Source organism: Hemiscyllium ocellatum, chromosome 11 (assembly GCF_020745735.1).
Source record: "Hemiscyllium ocellatum isolate sHemOce1 chromosome 11, sHemOce1.pat.X.cur, whole genome shotgun sequence".
NCBI lineage: Eukaryota > Metazoa > Chordata > Chondrichthyes > Orectolobiformes > Hemiscylliidae > Hemiscyllium > Hemiscyllium ocellatum.
The window spans coordinates 87,783,960-87,803,676 of NC_083411.1; the positions used below are offsets into that span (position 1 = coordinate 87,783,960).

The 19,717-nt window shown below is 39.1% G+C and overlaps 1 protein-coding gene across 1 annotated transcript; it reads left to right on the forward strand.

Moving 5' to 3' along the window:
* Positions 1 to 2,354: 2,354 nt before the first annotated feature.
* Positions 2,355 to 18,840, forward strand: fundc2 (fun14 domain containing 2). The gene is made up of 5 exons (XM_060832681.1): positions 2,355 to 2,397; positions 11,632 to 11,788; positions 14,119 to 14,194; positions 17,352 to 17,480; positions 17,837 to 18,840. The coding sequence occupies exons 1-5, from the start codon at positions 2,382 to 2,384 to the stop codon at positions 17,912 to 17,914; spliced, it is 456 nt and encodes a 151-aa protein (XP_060688664.1). The 5' UTR covers positions 2,355 to 2,381; the 3' UTR covers positions 17,915 to 18,840.
* The last annotated feature ends 877 nt before the right edge of the window (positions 18,841 to 19,717 follow it).

Genomic DNA, 19,717 nt, shown 5'->3' on the forward strand with positions numbered 1-19,717 from the left:
GAAAGGTCACTGAACCTGAAATGAGAACTCTGTTTTCTCTACACAGATGCTGGCCTGCTGAATTGTTCTAGCAATTTCTCATTTTGTTCCCGATTTCCAACATCTGCAGTTTTTGGGGTTTTTTTATACTTCAGTGTCACTTCTGGAATTTGGTTCTTTCAGCTATTTGTGAACCAGAGCTGTAAAGCTCTCTTGAGCTGAATGGTCCAGCATCTGTTAAGTAGTTTTTGATGAATAAGTACATCTTGGCACTTTCATTGATGACACATCCCATCACTTTGATCATGACTGAACATAGATTGATGAGGTGTTAATTGGTCAGACTAGACATGCTACATTTTTGTATAGGCAGAGCATTCCTGGGCAGTTTTTGACTTTGGTATATTCCATGCTTGCAAGTATATTAGAGCAACTTGGCTAGAAGCACAATTGAATCTGGAGCACAAGTCTGTATGTTGTCAGTACTCACAACCTTTGTTTTATGTAGCCATTTCTTGATATCACATGGAAAGGATATACTCATCTGAATTCTAGTATCTGTGATGCTGGGTACCTGAAGAGATGGCTTTTCTGGGCCATTTACTTTAAATGTATAGTTGAAGATGGTTGCAAACATTCCAACCTTGTCTTTTTCGTTGAATGCTGGACTGTGCGATCATAATGGTTGTAGCGGTTGTGGACACTTCCTAATTGTTCACCATCATTGATGACTGCAAGTGGCAATACTGTAGGACTTGGATCTGAACAGTTGGATATGGAATCATTTAGTCCTATTTTTTAGCATATTGCTTCTGCTGTGTTGTAAGGTTCTAACTTCAGCAGGTTGGCACCTTTTTTTGAAATGTATGGTATGCTGTTGAGCAGACTTTCTTCATCAAAAATTTGTTCCCTGGCTTAATGCTTATGGCAAAAATTAGGGATATGGCATGTATGAAAGATTGTGGTAAATATAAATCTCTGCTTCTTTTGGTCCTAATGCTTTTAGATCTGTTCTGAAACCATCTCATTTAGCATGGTGGTCATTCTATATAATTTTATGGCATTTGTCCTCGAAATGAAGAATATTTTGTCTTTAAGACCAGCTAATAATATACAACTCAATACTTACTGAAGATGGTCAATTGGCTTTTTTCTCTTTTATTGGTCCCACCACCACCTGCTGCAGACTGAGCTGATTTAATTAGTATTGGTTCTACTGAGCCATTTTGAACATTAACATTAAATGCTTCCTCTCCATTATAATGTTTATAATGTTGGAACACTACAGAAAGGTCCATTTTGTTTCTTTTTTTGTACTTGAGGGGGTCTTGAATACATTAGGTGGTAGTTGCTAAATGCAGATGATGATGTTTTTGTTCTAATCAAACCGTTCAAAGATGTTATTGCACACCTCCAAAGCAGTTGGGGGACTTGAGCCTGGTCCTCTCAGTTCAGGGGGTGGGACACTACCACTGTGCCACAAAGAAACTGATCATTTTTGATAAGATACATAGTTAGAGTGGCAGACAGAGACTTAGATTAGATTACTTACAGTGTGGAAACAGGCCCTTTGGCCCAACAAGTCCACACCGACCCGCCGAAGCGCAACCCACCCATACCCCTACATTTACCCCTTACCTAACACTATGGGCAATTTAGCATGGCCAATTCACCTGACCCGCACATCTTTGGACTGTGGGAGGAAACCGGAGCACCCGGAGGAAACCCACGCAGACACGGGGAGAACGTGCAAACTCCACACAGTCAGTCGCCTGAGTCGGGAATTGAACCCGGGTCTCTGGTGCTGTGAGTCAGCAGTGCTAACCACTGTGCCACCGTGCCGCCCAATCATCAGATTGGTTGAGTGCTGTCTATTTCCAAAATGAGATCAGCTATATAGCAAAAAATAACAATTTACAGTCAAAGGGAGAGTGGATACATTGGACACATCCTTTAAGTTAGAACAGTTACTGTGGACTTGCTTCTTTTCTGGACAATAAACTAATTTCTTAGAACACATGGCATGGAAAATGACCGTTCAGCTTTAGTGCTGTCAAAATTTTAGTTATGTGTTTACTAGCACATCATTACCTGATAAATCCCACTATATTAATGTATATCACGAACGATGTAGAACTACCATCAGATCCTAATTTGCATCAATAAAATTGTATATCTTCCAGTACAGAATTCATTAACAAAACAGACTTACAAATTATATTATTCTTTAATCAAAATACACCACAAATAACAATATACAAACAATGCCATCTGTCACCCTGCTGTAGGTTGCAGACTGGACTCAGCACTTGAATGATTGACAGCAGGCCGGGCACGTGCACCCAGTTACATCACTTCCGCTGGCTTGAAGGGATTGTTTCCGGGTGAGAGGGCAGAGCAGGATGGAGGAGGCGAAAGGTGAGTTAGTGTGCTGGGAATTAGTGTTTGTTAGGTGGGCAGTTTGGGTGAGAGCCTGGGGAGAAGAGTTAGGCAGCGGCAGCGGTGGGTAAAGACCGAGCGGAAGGAGGGTGGGAGTGAAGTCAGCGTTAACATGGGGCGGGAGGGCCCACTACAGTGTTAATCGCTGAGTGATGTCGTTTATTAATAGATGAAAACTGTACAGTCATGTCAGTATCCGTTATAATGTTTGATATCTTGTAATAATGTCAGTGTACATCAGTGTTTGACATATAAGTATCAGTGATTTACATTAATATTAAAAGGCTGTGCAATAAAGTCTAAATTAGGGTCTGCTGCTGTAATTATGTCAATGATGTACATTATTACTAAAGACTAGAGTAATGTTAATGTACATTAATGTTTACTGTACTATAATTATGCCATTATCCTTTATTAATATAAAACACTACAGTAATGTATGTTATAGTGCATGATATACTGTAATCAGATCAGTAATCTTCTTCATTAATTTATAAAGGTTGTCTCAATTTCACTATTTTGCATGATATACTGCAATGGTATCAGTAAGGTTCTTTGATATTAAGTAAAGACTATACAGCAGACACTTTGCAGGTGAATTACAATGCAGAGAAATGTGAGGTGGAAGAAACATGGGGAAACAATACAGGCTCAATATACAATTTTGAGGGGACCTCAGAGTTCATGTGCATAATTTTTGGTGACCAGGCAAGTTGAAACAATTGTTAAGAAAACTTGCAGGATCCTTAGATTTATAAGTAGAGATGTAGAATATCAGAGCAAGAAAATTATGCTACACTTGTGTAAATCATTGGTCAGACCACATTTGGAATATTGTGATCAGTTTGGGCACCTTATTTAAGGAAGGATGATAAAGCCCTGGTGAGTAAAGGAAATTTACTGAAATGATACCAGGAATGAAGGATTTTAGAGAAAATTATGATGTGACCTTATTAAGGTGTTCCAAATTATGAACAATTTTGACAGGATGAAGAAATTATTCTGTTTCCACCAGTTGGTATGTCAATAATTAGGTTTTGAGTGAAAGTGAGGACTGCAGATGCTGGAGATTAGGGTCGAGAGTGTGGATCTGGAAAAACACAGCAGGTCAGGCAGCATCCAAGGACCAGGATAATACTTAGGGGTAGTAATTTCAGGATTGACAGCAAGAGAGCTAAAAATAAGATGTAAACCTCTTTACACAGAGTTGTTCGGATTTGGACTGTGCCGCCTGCAAGAATGGTGGAGGTGTAATCCATTGGATGTTTCACTTTTGAAAGTGTTGAATGTAGAGACCCATAGAAACAGGGCTGAAGAATGGGACAAGCTGGGTAGCTCTTTTGGGAACTGGTCCAGACACAATGAATTGAGTAGCCTCCTCTACTGTAAATTTCTATGATTTATAATATCTGATATACTGGTCAGTGGTGTGCATTAATATATGAAGACTATACAGTAATGTCAGTGTACATTAATTCTCTATGCTGCAAAAGTGTCAGTGATGTGCATTAATGTATAAAGATGGTTCAATAATATCCATGTATGTTACAGTGACCATAGTACAGTAATAGTGTACATTAGTAGTATATCAGAGGATGGTTGTGATTATTGGAGGTCACCTGTCTCAGCTCAAGGATATAAGCAGGAGTTTCTCAAGATAGCAGCTTTGGCTCAAACACCTTCAGCTGCTTCATTAGTACCTTTCCTCATTCTAAGATCAGAAGTGAGGATGTTCACTGATGATTTCATGTGGTGCTCAATGCCCCTTGTGACTCTTCAGATACTGAAGCAGTTCAGAATGACTTGGATGATATGCTGTTTTGGGCTGATAAGTGCCAAGCAACATTCCCACCAGAAATGGGTCAGCCATTCATCATCTCTAAAAAGACAGTATCTAAACATAGCAGCTTGATGTCTAATGGCGTTACCATTGCTGGATACCCCACATTAATATCCTGTGAGTTACCACTGAAACTGAATTAGATAGTCGTATAAATACTGTGGCTACAAGGACAGGTCAGAAGTTAGGAACTCTATCGTGAGTAACTTGCCTCTTGACTGCCTGATGCCTGATCACCTTCTCCCAGGCAAATGTCAAGAGTATGATGGAATGCTGTCTACGTGCCTGGATATGTGCAGCTCTGGCCACACTTGAGAAGCTTGACACTGCCCAAGACAAAGTAGATGATTCTATTCGCATCCCATCGATCATCTTCGACATTCACTTGTTTCACCACTGATGGACAGTGACAGCCATAACTTGCTGAGCTCTGCTTTGACCATCCAGCTTTATGTTAATGGTAGAGTGGGATTATGTGCATTTTTGTAACAGTGTCCCATCAGGGCCTATCTTTACCATTTTTGTTACCATTACCTTCCATTTAAAAAGTGGAGAAGTAGCTTTACTTTAAGTTTTAAAAGAGTAAAGTGGAGGATATGCCAGACAACAAAGTTACAAATTGTGGTTAAATACAGTTCTGTTGGTGGCCCATAACAGCTCGTGGATGCTCAGTTTTGAGTTACTGGATCTGTTTAAACTTTATTCCATTTTACATGGGTTGTAGTCCCATACAATATCATAGAGAATATTGTCAATATGAGGCCAAGACTATATGATGGTTACTCTTCCTGATACTGTCATGGACAGGTGCATCTGTTATAGGCAGATTGATGAAGACCAGGTCCCACCTTCCACCTGTAATTTGCCACTGAACCGATCTGGCAGTTATACTCTTTAGGACTTGTCCCATTCACTCAGCTGGTGCAACTGAGCCACCTTTGGTGATGGATGTTTACAGTCCCCATTCAAGTACGTGATCTGGTAACACTGTGGCGACTTTACTTTTACCTTTACTTCTTTCAAGTGATGTTCAATGTCGAGAGTACTGCTTTATCAGATGAGGAAGAGTGGTAAGTTGTAACCAACATGAAATTTCCTTTCCCCTATTTGAGTTGATGTCTAGAGACTTCATGGGATCTGGAGTCAATGTTGAGGACTCCTAGGGCAGCTCTTTCTGACTCCAAAACCATTCTGTTGCCACCTCTGGTGTATCTATCTTGGTAGTGGGACAGGATGTGCCCAAGGATAGTGATGGTGGTCATGGACTTGTCGGTAAGGTATGATTCCGTGAGTGTGGTGATGCCTTACTGTTGCTTGACTAGCCTGTGAGATAGCTCTCCCCGTTTTGGCACAAGCACCCAGGTTTTGGTTAGGAGGACTTTGCAGTGTTGATGTTGTCATTCTTTCTGCCTAGGTGATGCCAGGTTGTCCATCTGTTTTCATTCCTTTTGAGAGTTTGCACCTGTTTGATAAAATGGAATAGCTTGTGAGGCCATTTCTGAGGTCATTTAAAAGTCAACTACGTTGTTGAGAGCCCAGAGTCACACACAGTCTGTCTTCTTACTGTCAGACTCTTCGGTCAACTCATCCATGCCAACAAAGTTTCCCAAACTAAACTCGTCCTACTTGCCTGTATTTGGCCTATATCCCTCAAAATCTTTCCTATTCATGTGCCTGTTGAAATATTTCTTAAATGTTGTAACTACCTGCATCTACTACTACCTCTGGTGGTTTATTCCACGCACAAACCACCCTCTGAAAATATTGCCTCTTGGGTCCCTTTTAAATCTTTCTCTCGCCTTGCATATGCCCCCAAGATTTTATAATCTTTTATAAGGTCACCTTCTCAACGTCATAAGCTCCAGTGAAAAAAATACCAGCCTAACCCTACAGTCCTGGCAACGTCCTAGTAAATCTTTTCTGAACTGTTTGCAATTTAATAATATCCTTGCAGAGCAGTATGTCCAGAACTGTACACAGTACTCCAAATGTGGCCTCACCAATGCCCTGTAAAATCTCAACATGAAGTCCCAACTCCAAGACTGAATGGTTTGAGCAATGAAGGCAAGTGTGCTAAATGCTTCATAATCACCCTGTCCACCTATGACACAACTTTCAAAGAATTATGTACCCGAACTCCTACGTCTGTACACCACCCAGGCCCCTACTGTTAACTGTATAAGTTCTGCCCTCCTTTGTTTTACCAAAACGCACTACCTTATTCAAATTAAAATCTATCTGCCAATTCTCGCCTCGTTGACCCACTCAATCAAGATCCCTTTGTAATCGTAAATAACCTTCTTCATATAGTCTATTTTGATGTCATCCACTAACTTACTAACCATGCCTCCTAAATCCTCATCCAAATAGTTTATATCAGTTGCAAACAAAAGTGGACCCAGCATCGATCCCTGCGGAACTTCGCTGGTCACAGGCCTTCAGTCCAAAAACAACCCTCTACCACCATCCTCTGTCTCCTATCGTAAAGCCAATTTTGTATCCAGTTGGTAAGCTCTCCCTGAATCGTATGACATTTAACTTTATTCATTAGCCTACCATGTGAAACCTTGTCAAAGGCTTTACTAAAGTCCATGTAAACAACATCTACTACTCTGCCCTCATCAAACTTGTTGGTTATATCCTCAAAAAACTCCATCAAAAACTTATTCCCCTCCCTTTTTGAATAAGCCTGACAACTCTAAGTCACTGAGTCTAGCATCAGTGATGGAGAAGTTTTTCAGGCCAACCATCTGGGACAATCTGAATTGTCCCTTAGAAACATATGGGTTGATAAATGACAACCAGCATAATTTGTAAAGGTAATTGAGGTTTGATTACCTTATCAAAGCATTGTGGATGATAGAATGATATTGCAGAAAAGGAGGTCATTTGACCTATAGCGCCTGTGCCAAAATTAGTTCCATTCACTTATTCTTTTCTCATTGTCCAGTATTTGTTTTTTCTCATTTGTTGCCATTGAATCCACTTCTGTTACCCTTTAGAGTGGCACATCCTTGATCCTAAATAACTCAGTACATTATAAGAACTCTACTTCATCGCTGATTGTCGTCAGTAACCTCAAATCTTTCTCTCCTTGTAGGCGAGCCCATGTAAGGAGAACAGATTTCCTTTCCTAAAGACTGATATTATTTATTGACTTCATCGTAAATGTATTGGTCATTAGTGAACAAGCTATGAATCAGCTATGTTTTTATGTTGACAATCAACAGTGGTTGCATGCTGTTTGTTAGGCGATGTTTTAAGTTCGGATTTTTGTATTGAATTCTAATTTCACCACCTATCATGGTGGGTATTGAACCCTAATGCCCAGAACATTAACTTAGGGTTCTGGGTTACTACACCACTACCACCTGATACAACTGACATTGTTATAGTATTTACATTCATAATATTTAAATATGAGATGGTTATCATTATTATGTATCATGTGTTCTACTAGTGTCGATGGTGCAGGTTATTAATCAGAGATCTTGGTATACAATAATGGCACCTGAACTCCATTGGACAACAGTGTTTAATCGTTAAGTATATCGTTTGGATGATACATTAAAGCCAGGCCTAGTCAGTGCTCTCAGGTGGATGTCCAAGGTCCCATAGCATTATTTTGAATAAGTGCGGGACAGTCATCCCACTGTTCTGGCCAATCAACTAACTTCATGAAAATAGCTTAACTGGTCATTTCCTTATTGTTATTATGGAAGATTGCTTGCTATATATGTTTCTGCATTTCTTATATTACAACAGTAACTGCATTATGATGTACTTTGGAATGTCCTGAGATTGTCGGTCTCTTTGCTTCCATCTTTCCCTCTTTCCCTCCTTCTGTTTTGATCCCTTAAATGATGTTTACCATTCAGTTCATAGAAGAATTGTTCTTTGGTCAGAAAATGTATCGCTATTGAAATAACATAAACCAACCGTTGGAAAAGCCTACATTGTAATTTTACTATGTGTAGTCTCTATGCCGCATAACCACTCCTATAGGCATAATGTTGGTTATATTCAGCCAGTTTATGACAATACAGCCCTGTATTACAGAGTGTAGCCATTTTTAGACCCAATGCATTGACTGCGTGACTTTTGATTCTTCCCAGAAGTGTATGATCTGTTGTGTATATCCAGCTTGCTTTTCATTTTCTTGTTTCAAGTATCTTTACTCCCTTGCGTTCTGCCAATATTCTTGATTGGGTGCTTATTAGCTGACTTGGCGGAACAGCTGGTTTATGATGCAGTGTGATGCCAACAGAGTGGGTTCACCGTGCAGTGACTGAGGTTACCATAAAGGACTCTGCTTCTCAACCTCTCTTCCTCATCTGAGGCATGGTGACCTTCAAGTTAAACCATCACCAGGCATCTCTAATTAGAGTGGCGCGATGGTTTGCTAAGACTAAGGTGACTTTATTTTTATCCTTAATTAACTTTACAGGAGGTTGATTGGTTCTTCATTGGCTTACTCAGAACAGTTGTGAAGCCCTGACGTTTCAAGTCAAACAGTGCACTAATTGGAACAAGCTTTCATAACAATATGGATTACATATGGGTGTTTTAGCTATATCTACATTCTAATCCTTTAGTAAAACTCCATATCTTTACCAATGATTCTGTCATCCTCCTTGACCATGATCGTGATTTGAATGAGAGTGAATCTCTAAGACAATGAGGTGAGCTTCTAATACTATCACAATTGACAGTGCTGCTACTCTGTTATCCTTTCTACTCTGAAACTCCAGTATATTCCAAAACTCTGTTGCCAATATCATACCACATACCAGGTCACACCTTTGCTGATCTTGTTTTTTGACATTGGCTCCTATTTCCCCAATGTCTCATTTAAAATTCCCTTCCTTTTATTTAAATCCTGATATAGCCTCACCCCTCTGCCCTTTCACTGTAGTCTCTGTCAGTTGTACAACACTCCACATCCTCCCTGAACTGTGTTCCTCCAATTCTGAGCTCTTGTCGACCTGTGGTACCAGTTATGCAGTCTGTGCAGGATGCAATTTCTCCCTAAATGCTTGACTCTTTTTTTCATCAAAGTTTTGATCACCTTCATAATTTGTCTGAAATTTGGCTCAGCATTCATTTTGGCTGACCACAGTCCTGTTATTGTTTTGGTCTAAGGAGAAAAGGCTTCCAGGGTTACTGACCTTGATGAATTTTGCATAAGCTGTACTATAAAGTGTAAAAAGGATTCGATCTGGTTTGCATCACCATGCTGTCTTGATTAAAAACGCTTGTTTTCCTGTTCAGCTTTAAAAATGGGCACATGGGGAGATACTGCATATTACAACTACATCTCGCCCTTCACCCATCTCCAATGTTTGATGGCACACTGAACTACCTCTCGCGTATATACACAAAAGGCAGTTGCCAATGTCTGTCACTTTACAGCTGCTGGATTGAAATCTTGCAAGCATTCCATTCATGGTTTGAGCATGCTGAAAAGTGACAGCTGATGTGGGAGTTTGAAATTAACCAGCAGAATCATCAGCTCTTGGAGACAAGTTTATGATAACTCCTTCATGAGGCTGAAATGGTTTAACAGCAACTTTGTTTGTGAACTTGAAAATTGGAAAGGACTGCAAGCAGACTATTGAGTCTGTGCACCTTAGACACACTCAGTTGGAGTAATATCCACGTCTGTAAAATGTAAATGTTAGCAAATTATCAATAAATATAATTGTCTCATTATTTTGTTCTGCTTATTTAGTCATTTTGCTGAATAACAATATTCTCATCTCTTGTGGTTGCAACTTTGGTTCATTTTTGTTTTCCTACTGTTCAGTGGCAGAATGAAATAATAACATGTCGAGACATCCCAGCGGTGTCGGTGTGTTCAAACTGCAAGAATAATGTAAAAAAAGTAACATATATCCCAGCTGGAAACCACTCAGCATTTCTGAACTGTACTCTAAAACGTCTAGCGAGGGGCTGTCCTTTGTGGCTCTTGTTTCTGCATTGATATAATTTTGTGTCTTGTTATGACAACTTTGAAAAGGTCAGAGTTAAAAATAGAATCTGAAAATAAATTCTTTTGAAGTGTACCTGCTAGGCTGGTTCACATTATCTCTGCTTACATCCAATTACTGTGCCACCTTGGATTCAATTACCAGTGTCCCTCCAAAAAGAGAAAATGCTGGAAAATCTCAGCAGGTCTGGCAGCATCTGTAAGGAGAGAAAAGAGCTGACGTTTCGAGTCTAACTGACCCTTTGTCAAAGCTTTGACAAAGGGTCAGTTAGACTCGCAACATCAGCTCTTTTCTCTCCTTACAGATGCTGCCAGACCTGCTGAGATTTTCCAGCATTTTCTCTTTTGGTTTCAGATTCCAGCATCCACAGTAATTTGCTTTTAACCAGTGTCTCTCTTCTGATCATTGTGGTGTGTGATACAATTTTAAAATATTTATAGTCCAGAATGGAGAAATTGTTTGGAGCTGGAGTACTCACAAAGATTTGAGTTTTGTTGTTTGTTGGTTATCTTACCTTTTTATAGTTTTTTTTAAAAAGGAGGCTAATTTACTGTCCCCATAAATGCCACCAGTTCCTAACTTCCAGCTCAGCACTGTCCCATGACTTGTCCAGACTTGTCCTTCCTGCCTATCTCCTTTTCCACCTATCCACTCCAACCTCTCCTCCCTGACCTATCACCTTCATCCCCTCCTCCACTCACCCATTGTACTCTGTGCTACTTTCTCCCCACCCTCCTCTAGCTTATCTCTCCACGCTTCGGGCTCACTGCCTTTATTCCTGATGAAGGGCTTTTGCCCGAAACGTCGATTTTCGCTGCTCCTTGGATGCTGCCTGAACGGCTGTGCTCTTCCAGCACCACTAATCCAGAATCTGGTTTCCAGCATCTGCAGTCATTGTTTTTACACAGTTAGGTTCTGTCTGGTGTCTCAGTGAGCACGGAACCATGACTCAGTCATATTCTGCTATGAAAATATTTCTCCAATCAATTATTAAGTTAGTCGATTATAAATTATTTTAGCATTGTTGCAATTTTTTAAAAAATGTTCAATATTGTATCTTCTCAAATTTATGCATTTGGATGTTTCACTTTCAAAGGTTCCAAATGCTTTTTGGATACGGGAGCAAATGTGCCTTTAGATTTGAATGTAAATGTCTTTGTAAAATGTTTCGTGATGGAGCGAAAATGAAAGCTATTATTAGATGAGAAGAAAGCAAGAGTACTGTACAGGTCCTGTGTTGTTTGTTCTGTTCTAAGATGTCAGATTCATTAGGTATAATGTTCTTACAGGCATTTTGTAAGTTTATAAGCCAAGAAACTAGAGTTTCCTGGAAGTATGTTGAATCTATATCAAAATGATTGAGATCTTGTTGTTTCTTCCCAGAGAAAACCAATGATAATAGCCAGTTTGAGGTGTTGGATTTAGCTGAATATGCCAAACGACAAAGATGGTGGAACCGATTCTTTGGAAGAAATTCTGGACCAATTGCTGAGAAATACACAGTAGCAACACAGCTGATGATTGGAGGAGCCAGCGGGTGGTGAGCTTTAACTTTTGATTCACCTTCAGCAGAGTTTTTCTTTCTTTTGATAAAAATGGACAGAATTTGTGACATTGAAGATCATGTTTAGAAAACTATCCTCTGTTGTTTGATTCATATTAGCTAATTATAAATGTATCACTGTTGCCAAAGTTACTTGATTTTTAAGAAACATTGGGAGAGTGTATGCAAATTCAATCTGTTGAACTGAATTGGAAATGTTTTCCATTACAATATCCCAATGAACAGATTGCTAGTGTAATGTAGTGGTGTATTTTTTTAAGTCTACACAAGGTTCAAGAAACTACTCAGAATTTAACATTCATAGTTTCAACTGGTGTTGTTCACTAAGATCAAAGTATTTCAAATCACTATTGACTACATGAATAAAAAGGAAAGAGATATTTTAGTAAAACTGAGACCACACATTCCCAGAGAGTCCCTGACTGCTTTTAAACTGCTTGGTTTGTGCTCAATGATTTAATTAGCATAAGTATTTAGAACAATATTTTGAGCCCAGAGACTCCAGGTCATGGCTCACTTACTCTAGAGGTGCGTCATAACTTAACTGTACAGATTGAATAGAAAATATCTTCAGAACAAATTCCAAATCTTCAGATAAAGAGGAGGGATTTCAGTTACTTGTTTACTGTAAGCGTGAAGGTTCCTCAAGTTCCCAATAATGTGAGAGTTCTAACCTGAATTATCTTCTGTACCAGCCATCCTTAACATCTCTGAATAAGCCTTTGAATTATTATGAACCTTTGAATAGTAGGTGTGGATTCATGTGGTCGTTGGGGCCTACGTTGTTTCTACTTGATTCATTTCTCTCTGGGTCCTTATAACTGTGAAGTAACTCTCTGAAAATATATTAAAGCAAAATAATTGCATGTTGGGGGAAACTCGGGTCTGACAACATCTAGCAGCGATAAACAAAATTAATGTATCAGGTCTGATGTGATCATCCTGAAAATACATATCTGACTCAACTTGATGAATTTCCCCAGCATTTTCTGTGTTTGTTTCTTTCATACTGTTAGTATAAGCTGCATTCATAGGAGCAGCAGTAGGCTATTCAGCCCCTTTAGCCTGTTCCACCATTCAGTGAGATCATTCTCTAATTCCATATCCTTAGTACCTTTTGCTTAACTGAAATTTATCTATATCAGATTGAAACTTTAACAACTGATCCTTCATTTACTGTTGTCAGTGGAAGAGTATTCCAAATACCTACTATCCTTTGCGTGTAGAAGTACTTCCTAACATCTCTCCTGAATGGTCTGGTCATAATTCTCAGACTATGTCCCCTAGTTCTAGAATCCCCAACCAATGGAAATAGTTTATCATTATCTACCCTGCTTTTTCCTTCTGTCAGTTCATGCCTCAATTTTCTAAATTCTACAGAAAATATGCCTACTTTGTATGATTTCTTCTCATAACCTAACCTCTGAAATCGAGTTTTATTATAAACCTATGTTGTACTCCCTTAAAGGCCAGTGTATCTTTTCTAAAGTGTGGTGCCCAGAGCTGCTGTCAGTACTTCAAGTGAGATATAACCAAGGTTTTGTATAACTGCAGCATAACTTCTGCATTGTTGTACTTCAGTCCTCTAGATATAAAGACCAGATTCTATTAGGGTTTTCTTGATTATTTTCTGCATTTCACATTTTTAAAGATGTATGAACCTGAATCAAAGTCTCTTTGGATATCAGACCTGAAACACTAATTTTGTTTCTCTCTCCACAGATAACTTCACACCATCTAGAAACACTTTTTTTTTGGCCAAAACTGGGTAACCTCATACTTACATTTGAACTCCATGAGCTACAGTTTTGCATATTCACACAGTTTACCAATATCCCCTTGTAATTTTATGCTATCATCTACACTGTTTGCAATTCTGCCTAACTTTTGTGTCATCAGCAAACTTGGATATATGACTTTCTGTGCCATTATCCAAGTGGTTAATAAATAATGTAAATAATTGAGGCCCTGACACAGATCTTTGTGGGACACCATTGGTCACTTCCTGCCAATTTGAGCACCAGCCCATTATCTCTACTTTCTGTCACCTGCTGCTCAACCAATTTCCCACGTTTGCTTTTAATTCTGTATTCCGCAATACACGGGCCTGTATTTCATCGGTGAACTTCTTAGTTGTTCTGTAACTTATAGACGTTCAAGTTTTTACAAAATAACTTGTGCGTGAATCCATGTCCCATTTCCAACTGAATCTCAAGAAGGCAAATCTTTTGGAGAGAGATGAGTGAATCTGTTTTCTCAATCTGCTCATAATTTTAAACGTTAAATTTCTGCCATTTTCTTTGTAGGTGTGCAGGGTTTTTGTTTCAGAAGGTTGGAAAATTAGCTGCAACAGCAGTTGGTGGAGGTTTCTTCCTGCTCCAGGTGAGTCAGTTGTTGATTTGGGAAATTAAGTCTTTTCAGAATGGTAGAGTGAGGGAAGAGCTTTTAGCTATAGACAGGGACTGAAAGGCTGAGACAATGTTTAAACCAATGGTAACCTATCATGATCTCTGCACCCATGCATATTTTGGGGTTTAATCCTGCAAACAAAAACAGTAATTTTTTGGGGTGTGTCTAATATGAATTTGAGTTGATATTCAGTAAATGTAAATGTAACACACCAATGAGGGCATCACACATGCATTTGCTGATTCCTAGCTGGTGGTGGATGATAAGTGTGCCATTCGTTTCATTGCTGTCTTTGAAAAGTGCTAAATCAAGTGTGCAGCCTGAATAGAATAACTAAGTTAGTCTAATTAATTACTAAAGTATGATCCAAGTTATTGATTTCATTAGTTTCAAGCATTTTTGCATTTCATTTATGTCCCTACTGTCAGAGTATATAAAGGGGGTTGTATTGACACTTATAAAATATTGGTGAGTTTAAAACTATCACCCAACTGTCCTTTCCTAAGTCCTTTAATTCATAATTACTATTCCATGCGTCTGTATTCTGTTTCATTTCGAGTGTTTGATCTTTTTTGATTTCATTGCTCTTCATTGGCAGCAGCTATCCCAGTACTTTTTTTTCGAAATACCACACGAAGCACCTTTGTTTTTCATACTGTAGTATTTGTGGGGAAGGAAGGAAGGAAGAAAAATGATACAAGGGACCTGAAAATGAACAGGCCAACAAACTAAAAAACAGTCTCATACACACAGAAGGCCACTGAGCCCACAGACCCTATATTAACTGTTCAAAGAATTAACCAATGAGTTTTAATTCCATGTCTCCTATTTTGCTTTTCTCCAAATTTTCCCCTTCCAAATATTTACCTAATTTCCTTTGTCCCTTTCAGGGAGTGATCAGGACAACTCACTGTTTCAAAAAAAGTATTAACCTTGCATTTGATTCTTTTTACATTTACCTTGAATCTTTGTCTTCTGGTTGCTGACTATTCTGCCTTTGAAAAGATGCTCCCTATTTATTAAAACACTTCATAATTTTGAAAATCTCTCTTAAAGATCTCCCTTAATCGTTTGTGTTTTAATGAGAATAATCCTGGTTTTTCCAAACCTGTCAACAGCTTTGGTCCAAATGTGGACCAAAAAAATCTGACTCCCTGACTGCCTTTGACATCAAATAGCATTTGACTTGAATGTGGTATTACACAATTCTGATAAATTGATGGGAATCAGGGAATATTCCCACTAGCTAGAAGGTGTCATGCCCAAGCACAAAGGAAGATTGTTGGACACCTATTATTGCAGCCCTAGGACCTTGCTGCAGAAGTTTATCAGACCATAGGCCCAGCCAATCCTCAGCTGCTTCATCAATGACCTCCCCTCCGTCACAAGAGGAAATGTTCACTGATGATTGTACAATGTTTAGTTCTATTTTCAATCTTTCCGATTTTTGAAATAATTCATATCTGTATATTGTCAGGCTTGGATTGATTATTGACAAATATCATTTCTACCACACAATTATCAAGCAGTGACCATCGCCAACAATATTAAGTGATATTACCGTCACTGAATCTCAAATTGGAGAAGGGGGATTTCAAAGTTTGGGAGAAGATTTGTAGCTCGGGTGCTCGTTGTTGTGGTTCTGTTCGCCGAGCTGGGAATTTGTGTTGCAGATGTTTCGTCCCCTGTCTAGGTGACATCCTCAGTGCTTGGGAGTCTCCTGTGAGGGGGATTTGCAGGATAGTTGTACCATTGAAGAGAAACTGGGGTACAAAAGTCAGTTAGATCACCTCCTGACTCTCCATTAATTTTCCACCATGTATATGAAACATTCTCAGCTTAGTACAGCTCTAACCATACTCTGGAAGCTTGACACCATCAAGGACAATGGATTCTGGATTGGTGGTGCTGGAAGAGCACAGCCGTTCAGGCAGCATCCAAAGTGCAGCGAAATCGACGTTTCGGGCAAAAGCCCTTCATCAGGAATAAAGGCAGTGAGCCTGAAACGTGGAGAGATAAGCTAGAGGAGGGTGGGGGTGGGGAGAAAGTAGCATAGAGTACAATGGGTGAGTGGGGGAGGGGATGAAGGTGATAGGTCAGGGAGGAAAGGGTAGAGTGGATAGGTGGAAAAGATAGGCAGGTAGGACAAGTCCAGACAAGTCATGGGGACAGTGCTGAGCTGGAAGTTTGGAACTAGGGTGAGGTGGGGGAAGGGGAAATGAGGAAACTGTTGAAGTCCACATTGATGCCCTGGGGTTGAAGTGTTCCGAGGTGGAAGATGAGGCGTTCTTCCTCCAGGCGTCTGGTGGTGAGGGAGCGGCGGTGAAGGAGGCCCAGGACCTCCATGTCCTTGGCAGAGTGGGAGGGGACAAAGCAGCTCTCCTGACTGACATCCTATCCATTACCTTAAACATTTACTCTCTCCACACTGGTGCACAGTGGCTGCAGTATGTATTATCTACAAGATGCACTGCAATAACTTGCCAAGGTTTCTTGATTTGCACCTTGCAGCCCCATAACTTCTACCACTTTGACAGGAAGAGTATGGGAACACCACCACCTACATGTTTCCCCCGCCCAAAAGAGACAAAATGTATCACAAATGTTCCTTCATCACTGAACCAAATACTTGAACTGTCTCCTTCAAGGCATCTTCACCATCATCTTCCGAAGTTCATTTGTGGCTGCTGAATTAGTGTTGATTTGGTCCAGGTTGCATTAAATTGGTATTGTTCTGTGATTTTGCATGTCTGCATTCATAAATATGTATACTGTGCACACTGTCTGTGCTGTTTCTTCTCCTGAGGGAAAAGAAAGAACAGAAAAGTTAATCCAATTTCTAGAATGCAAGTTAAAACAGCTGTATTTTTTGCTACTACTGTGGGAATAGTGATAATCAATTTCCTAAAAAAAAAAATTCCATTCATTATTGGAAGGAAGAGAAAAACTATTTTGACAATAATTATGGTAAAGAAACAAGCATACAGTTGCATTTCACATGATTTATAACCAAACAGTGCATATCCATTAGGAAAAGATACTGAAAATCTTAATACAGAATCCTGTGAAAAGTCATGATTGTAGTGACTCTCAACAGGTGGATGGAGTGATGTTCTAATTTTTCTTTCAGATTGCCAATCATACGGGATACATCACTATTGACTGGAAGCGAGTGGAAAGGGATGTAAATAAGGCAAAGAAACAGTTGAAAATTGGCAAGAATAAGGTTGCTCCAGAAGTGCACGGTGCAATTGATGAGGTAGGAAAATGGTGAACTTGTGTTATTACAGTACAGTTTTATTCGCCAAATAAAAGCCACAGTAGTGAAAAAATATTACCTTAGCATGGTTTTTCTGTTCCATGAAATTTGAGGGATTTATTTCTTAATCCAGACATGACTGCTGACAAAAGAAAACTGAACTTCAAAAAACTGGAATTTTTTTTACCGTTAGACAGAATGTCTTAAGATAATACAAACCATAAAGCTGATAGTGAATTCTGGTTTAGTAAAAATTTAAACATGACAAACAATTCCATTAGGTACGTTATCCTTTGTTTCTTCACAACTGCTGTGAAATGGAAAATGTTAATTATTCTATCCTTCTCCCCCATCAGGTGACTGTGTTTGTGAAGAAGAACATTGTCCTTACTGGAGGTTTTGTTGGTGGATTCCTACTTGGACTTGCTTCATGAGGATTAGTTGAAGATGTTACTACAATTAATGAATTACAATCCGTTAATACTTCTCTCCCCGCCCCTGAAACCATTGATAGATTGTACGTGCTTTTGTGTTGGGTTTGCGTGCCCCACAGACAGTACTGAGCTAGTATCTTCAATTTACTTTACTAGAAGGGATTTGCATCATTGAGTTGACTCTGTGACCTCCATCATCTGAGTCACATGTTAAGAATATTATCAACATTGACTCTTGTCCCGGTTTATGATGATACTCAAAATGGTGATACAATGTTTTAATGTGGTTGGCTGCACTGATTGAGATGTGGGCCTCACATTTTAACTTCATTGTACAATCACAGATGCTCATCATCTTGTGACTTCTCATGCTTGACATCTTGTACATTTTACCACCATATTGAACTTCTGAATTGACATTGTTTCTATGTTTGCATGTTTTTGGGGCTATATGCTACACATCACTTACAACATGTATTTCTAAATATTAAGATTTTATGAAAGCTGGACACTCCCCTTAATGACACTTTAAATGGACTGGAGCTTGTGCGATTTGTTTGTGTTGCATCACACACACTGTAGTTGCCTGAATGACACAGGTATAGCGACAAATTCAGTGTGACATGGCATTACAAAAACTGGATGTGCTTTTCAAAGTTAAAACAATATCTTAAGAGATCAGGTGACTTTTTATATGCACTCTTTCCTGGTTTGCTTCATCCTTTTATCTTTGAGCTTTAAAAGCTACTCCCAGATGTCTTCTAACTTATTAATTACTTTGCCATAAGTATTCTCTGATCATGTTGCTTATGAGCAAAGCCTGAATTATATCTTTCCAATACTTCATGTTAATTACTGGAGTACACCCAAGAGTTCGAACTTGTTTGGCTTCAGCTGTAGGCAATAAAAGATTCTTTATGTTAGAACCTCAAGAGCCCTGGTGTCCCAGTAAAAAGAAAAGTATTCTGTATGTTTACTGTGTAGCTATGCATGGCATATTGCTGATTACGTTGGAAGATTATAAATTCAGATCCCACTCCATTTGAATTCAGCATAAAATCCAGGTTGATACTAATGCAGTATTAGAAAGTGCTGCATTGCTCTAGGGGGTGATTTTTGGATAAGGTATAAAATTGGGACCTTGTATTCCTCCTTGTAGGTGCAAATTGATCCTGTAATAGTTTTCAAATCATAAAGGAGAGTTTGGTACTAGCCCATATTTGACCCTTGACTGAAATTATGATAGCAGATGTCTGGTCACTGAGACTTTAACCCCTTCCCCAGCGACTTTTTTTGGAGAAAACGTTTCATTTTCAGACGAATTTTTTTATTGCTTTTTTTAATAGTATTTTAATGCTGATTATGGAAATAACTTTTGTTTTTATCTATTTCCAATATTTTACTTAATTTTATTTTGAAGATACCATTTTCGGCAAAAAAAAATTGGTCTTTCAAGTAGTTCATCTTTCGACCAGTTCATTTCTTGATCTGGCATTTTCACAATACCCCCAAACATTTTCAAGGCGAAAAATACACAAATTTCTGCCTTTGTTACAGGGCGCCACATACAATCTCTCTCTCCAGTTTGTTCAGCAAAGTGATTAGTTTCGTCCACAACTCGATCAATAATTCTGTTGTCACATAAAAGACTAAAAAAATCCAAAGGAGTCATATCAGCTGTGTCTTGACCAATTGATATTCCAGGATTTCCAGTGAATGGGAAGCGTGGTGGTGGAGGAAGCATGCATTCTTCCGACACCACATGTCGACACCAAATTCATCCATCCTCCTCCTCCTCCTCAC

Bases quoted from the DNA above. Each gene is read 5' to 3' on its own strand.
- fundc2 (XM_060832681.1), top strand. The intron at 14,195-17,351 runs GTGAGTCAGTTG...TTTTTCTTTCAG, and splicing joins GAGGTTTCTTCCTGCTCCAG to ATTGCCAATCATACGGGATA. The intron at 17,481-17,836 runs GTAGGAAAATGG...CTCCCCCATCAG, and splicing joins TGCACGGTGCAATTGATGAG to GTGACTGTGTTTGTGAAGAA.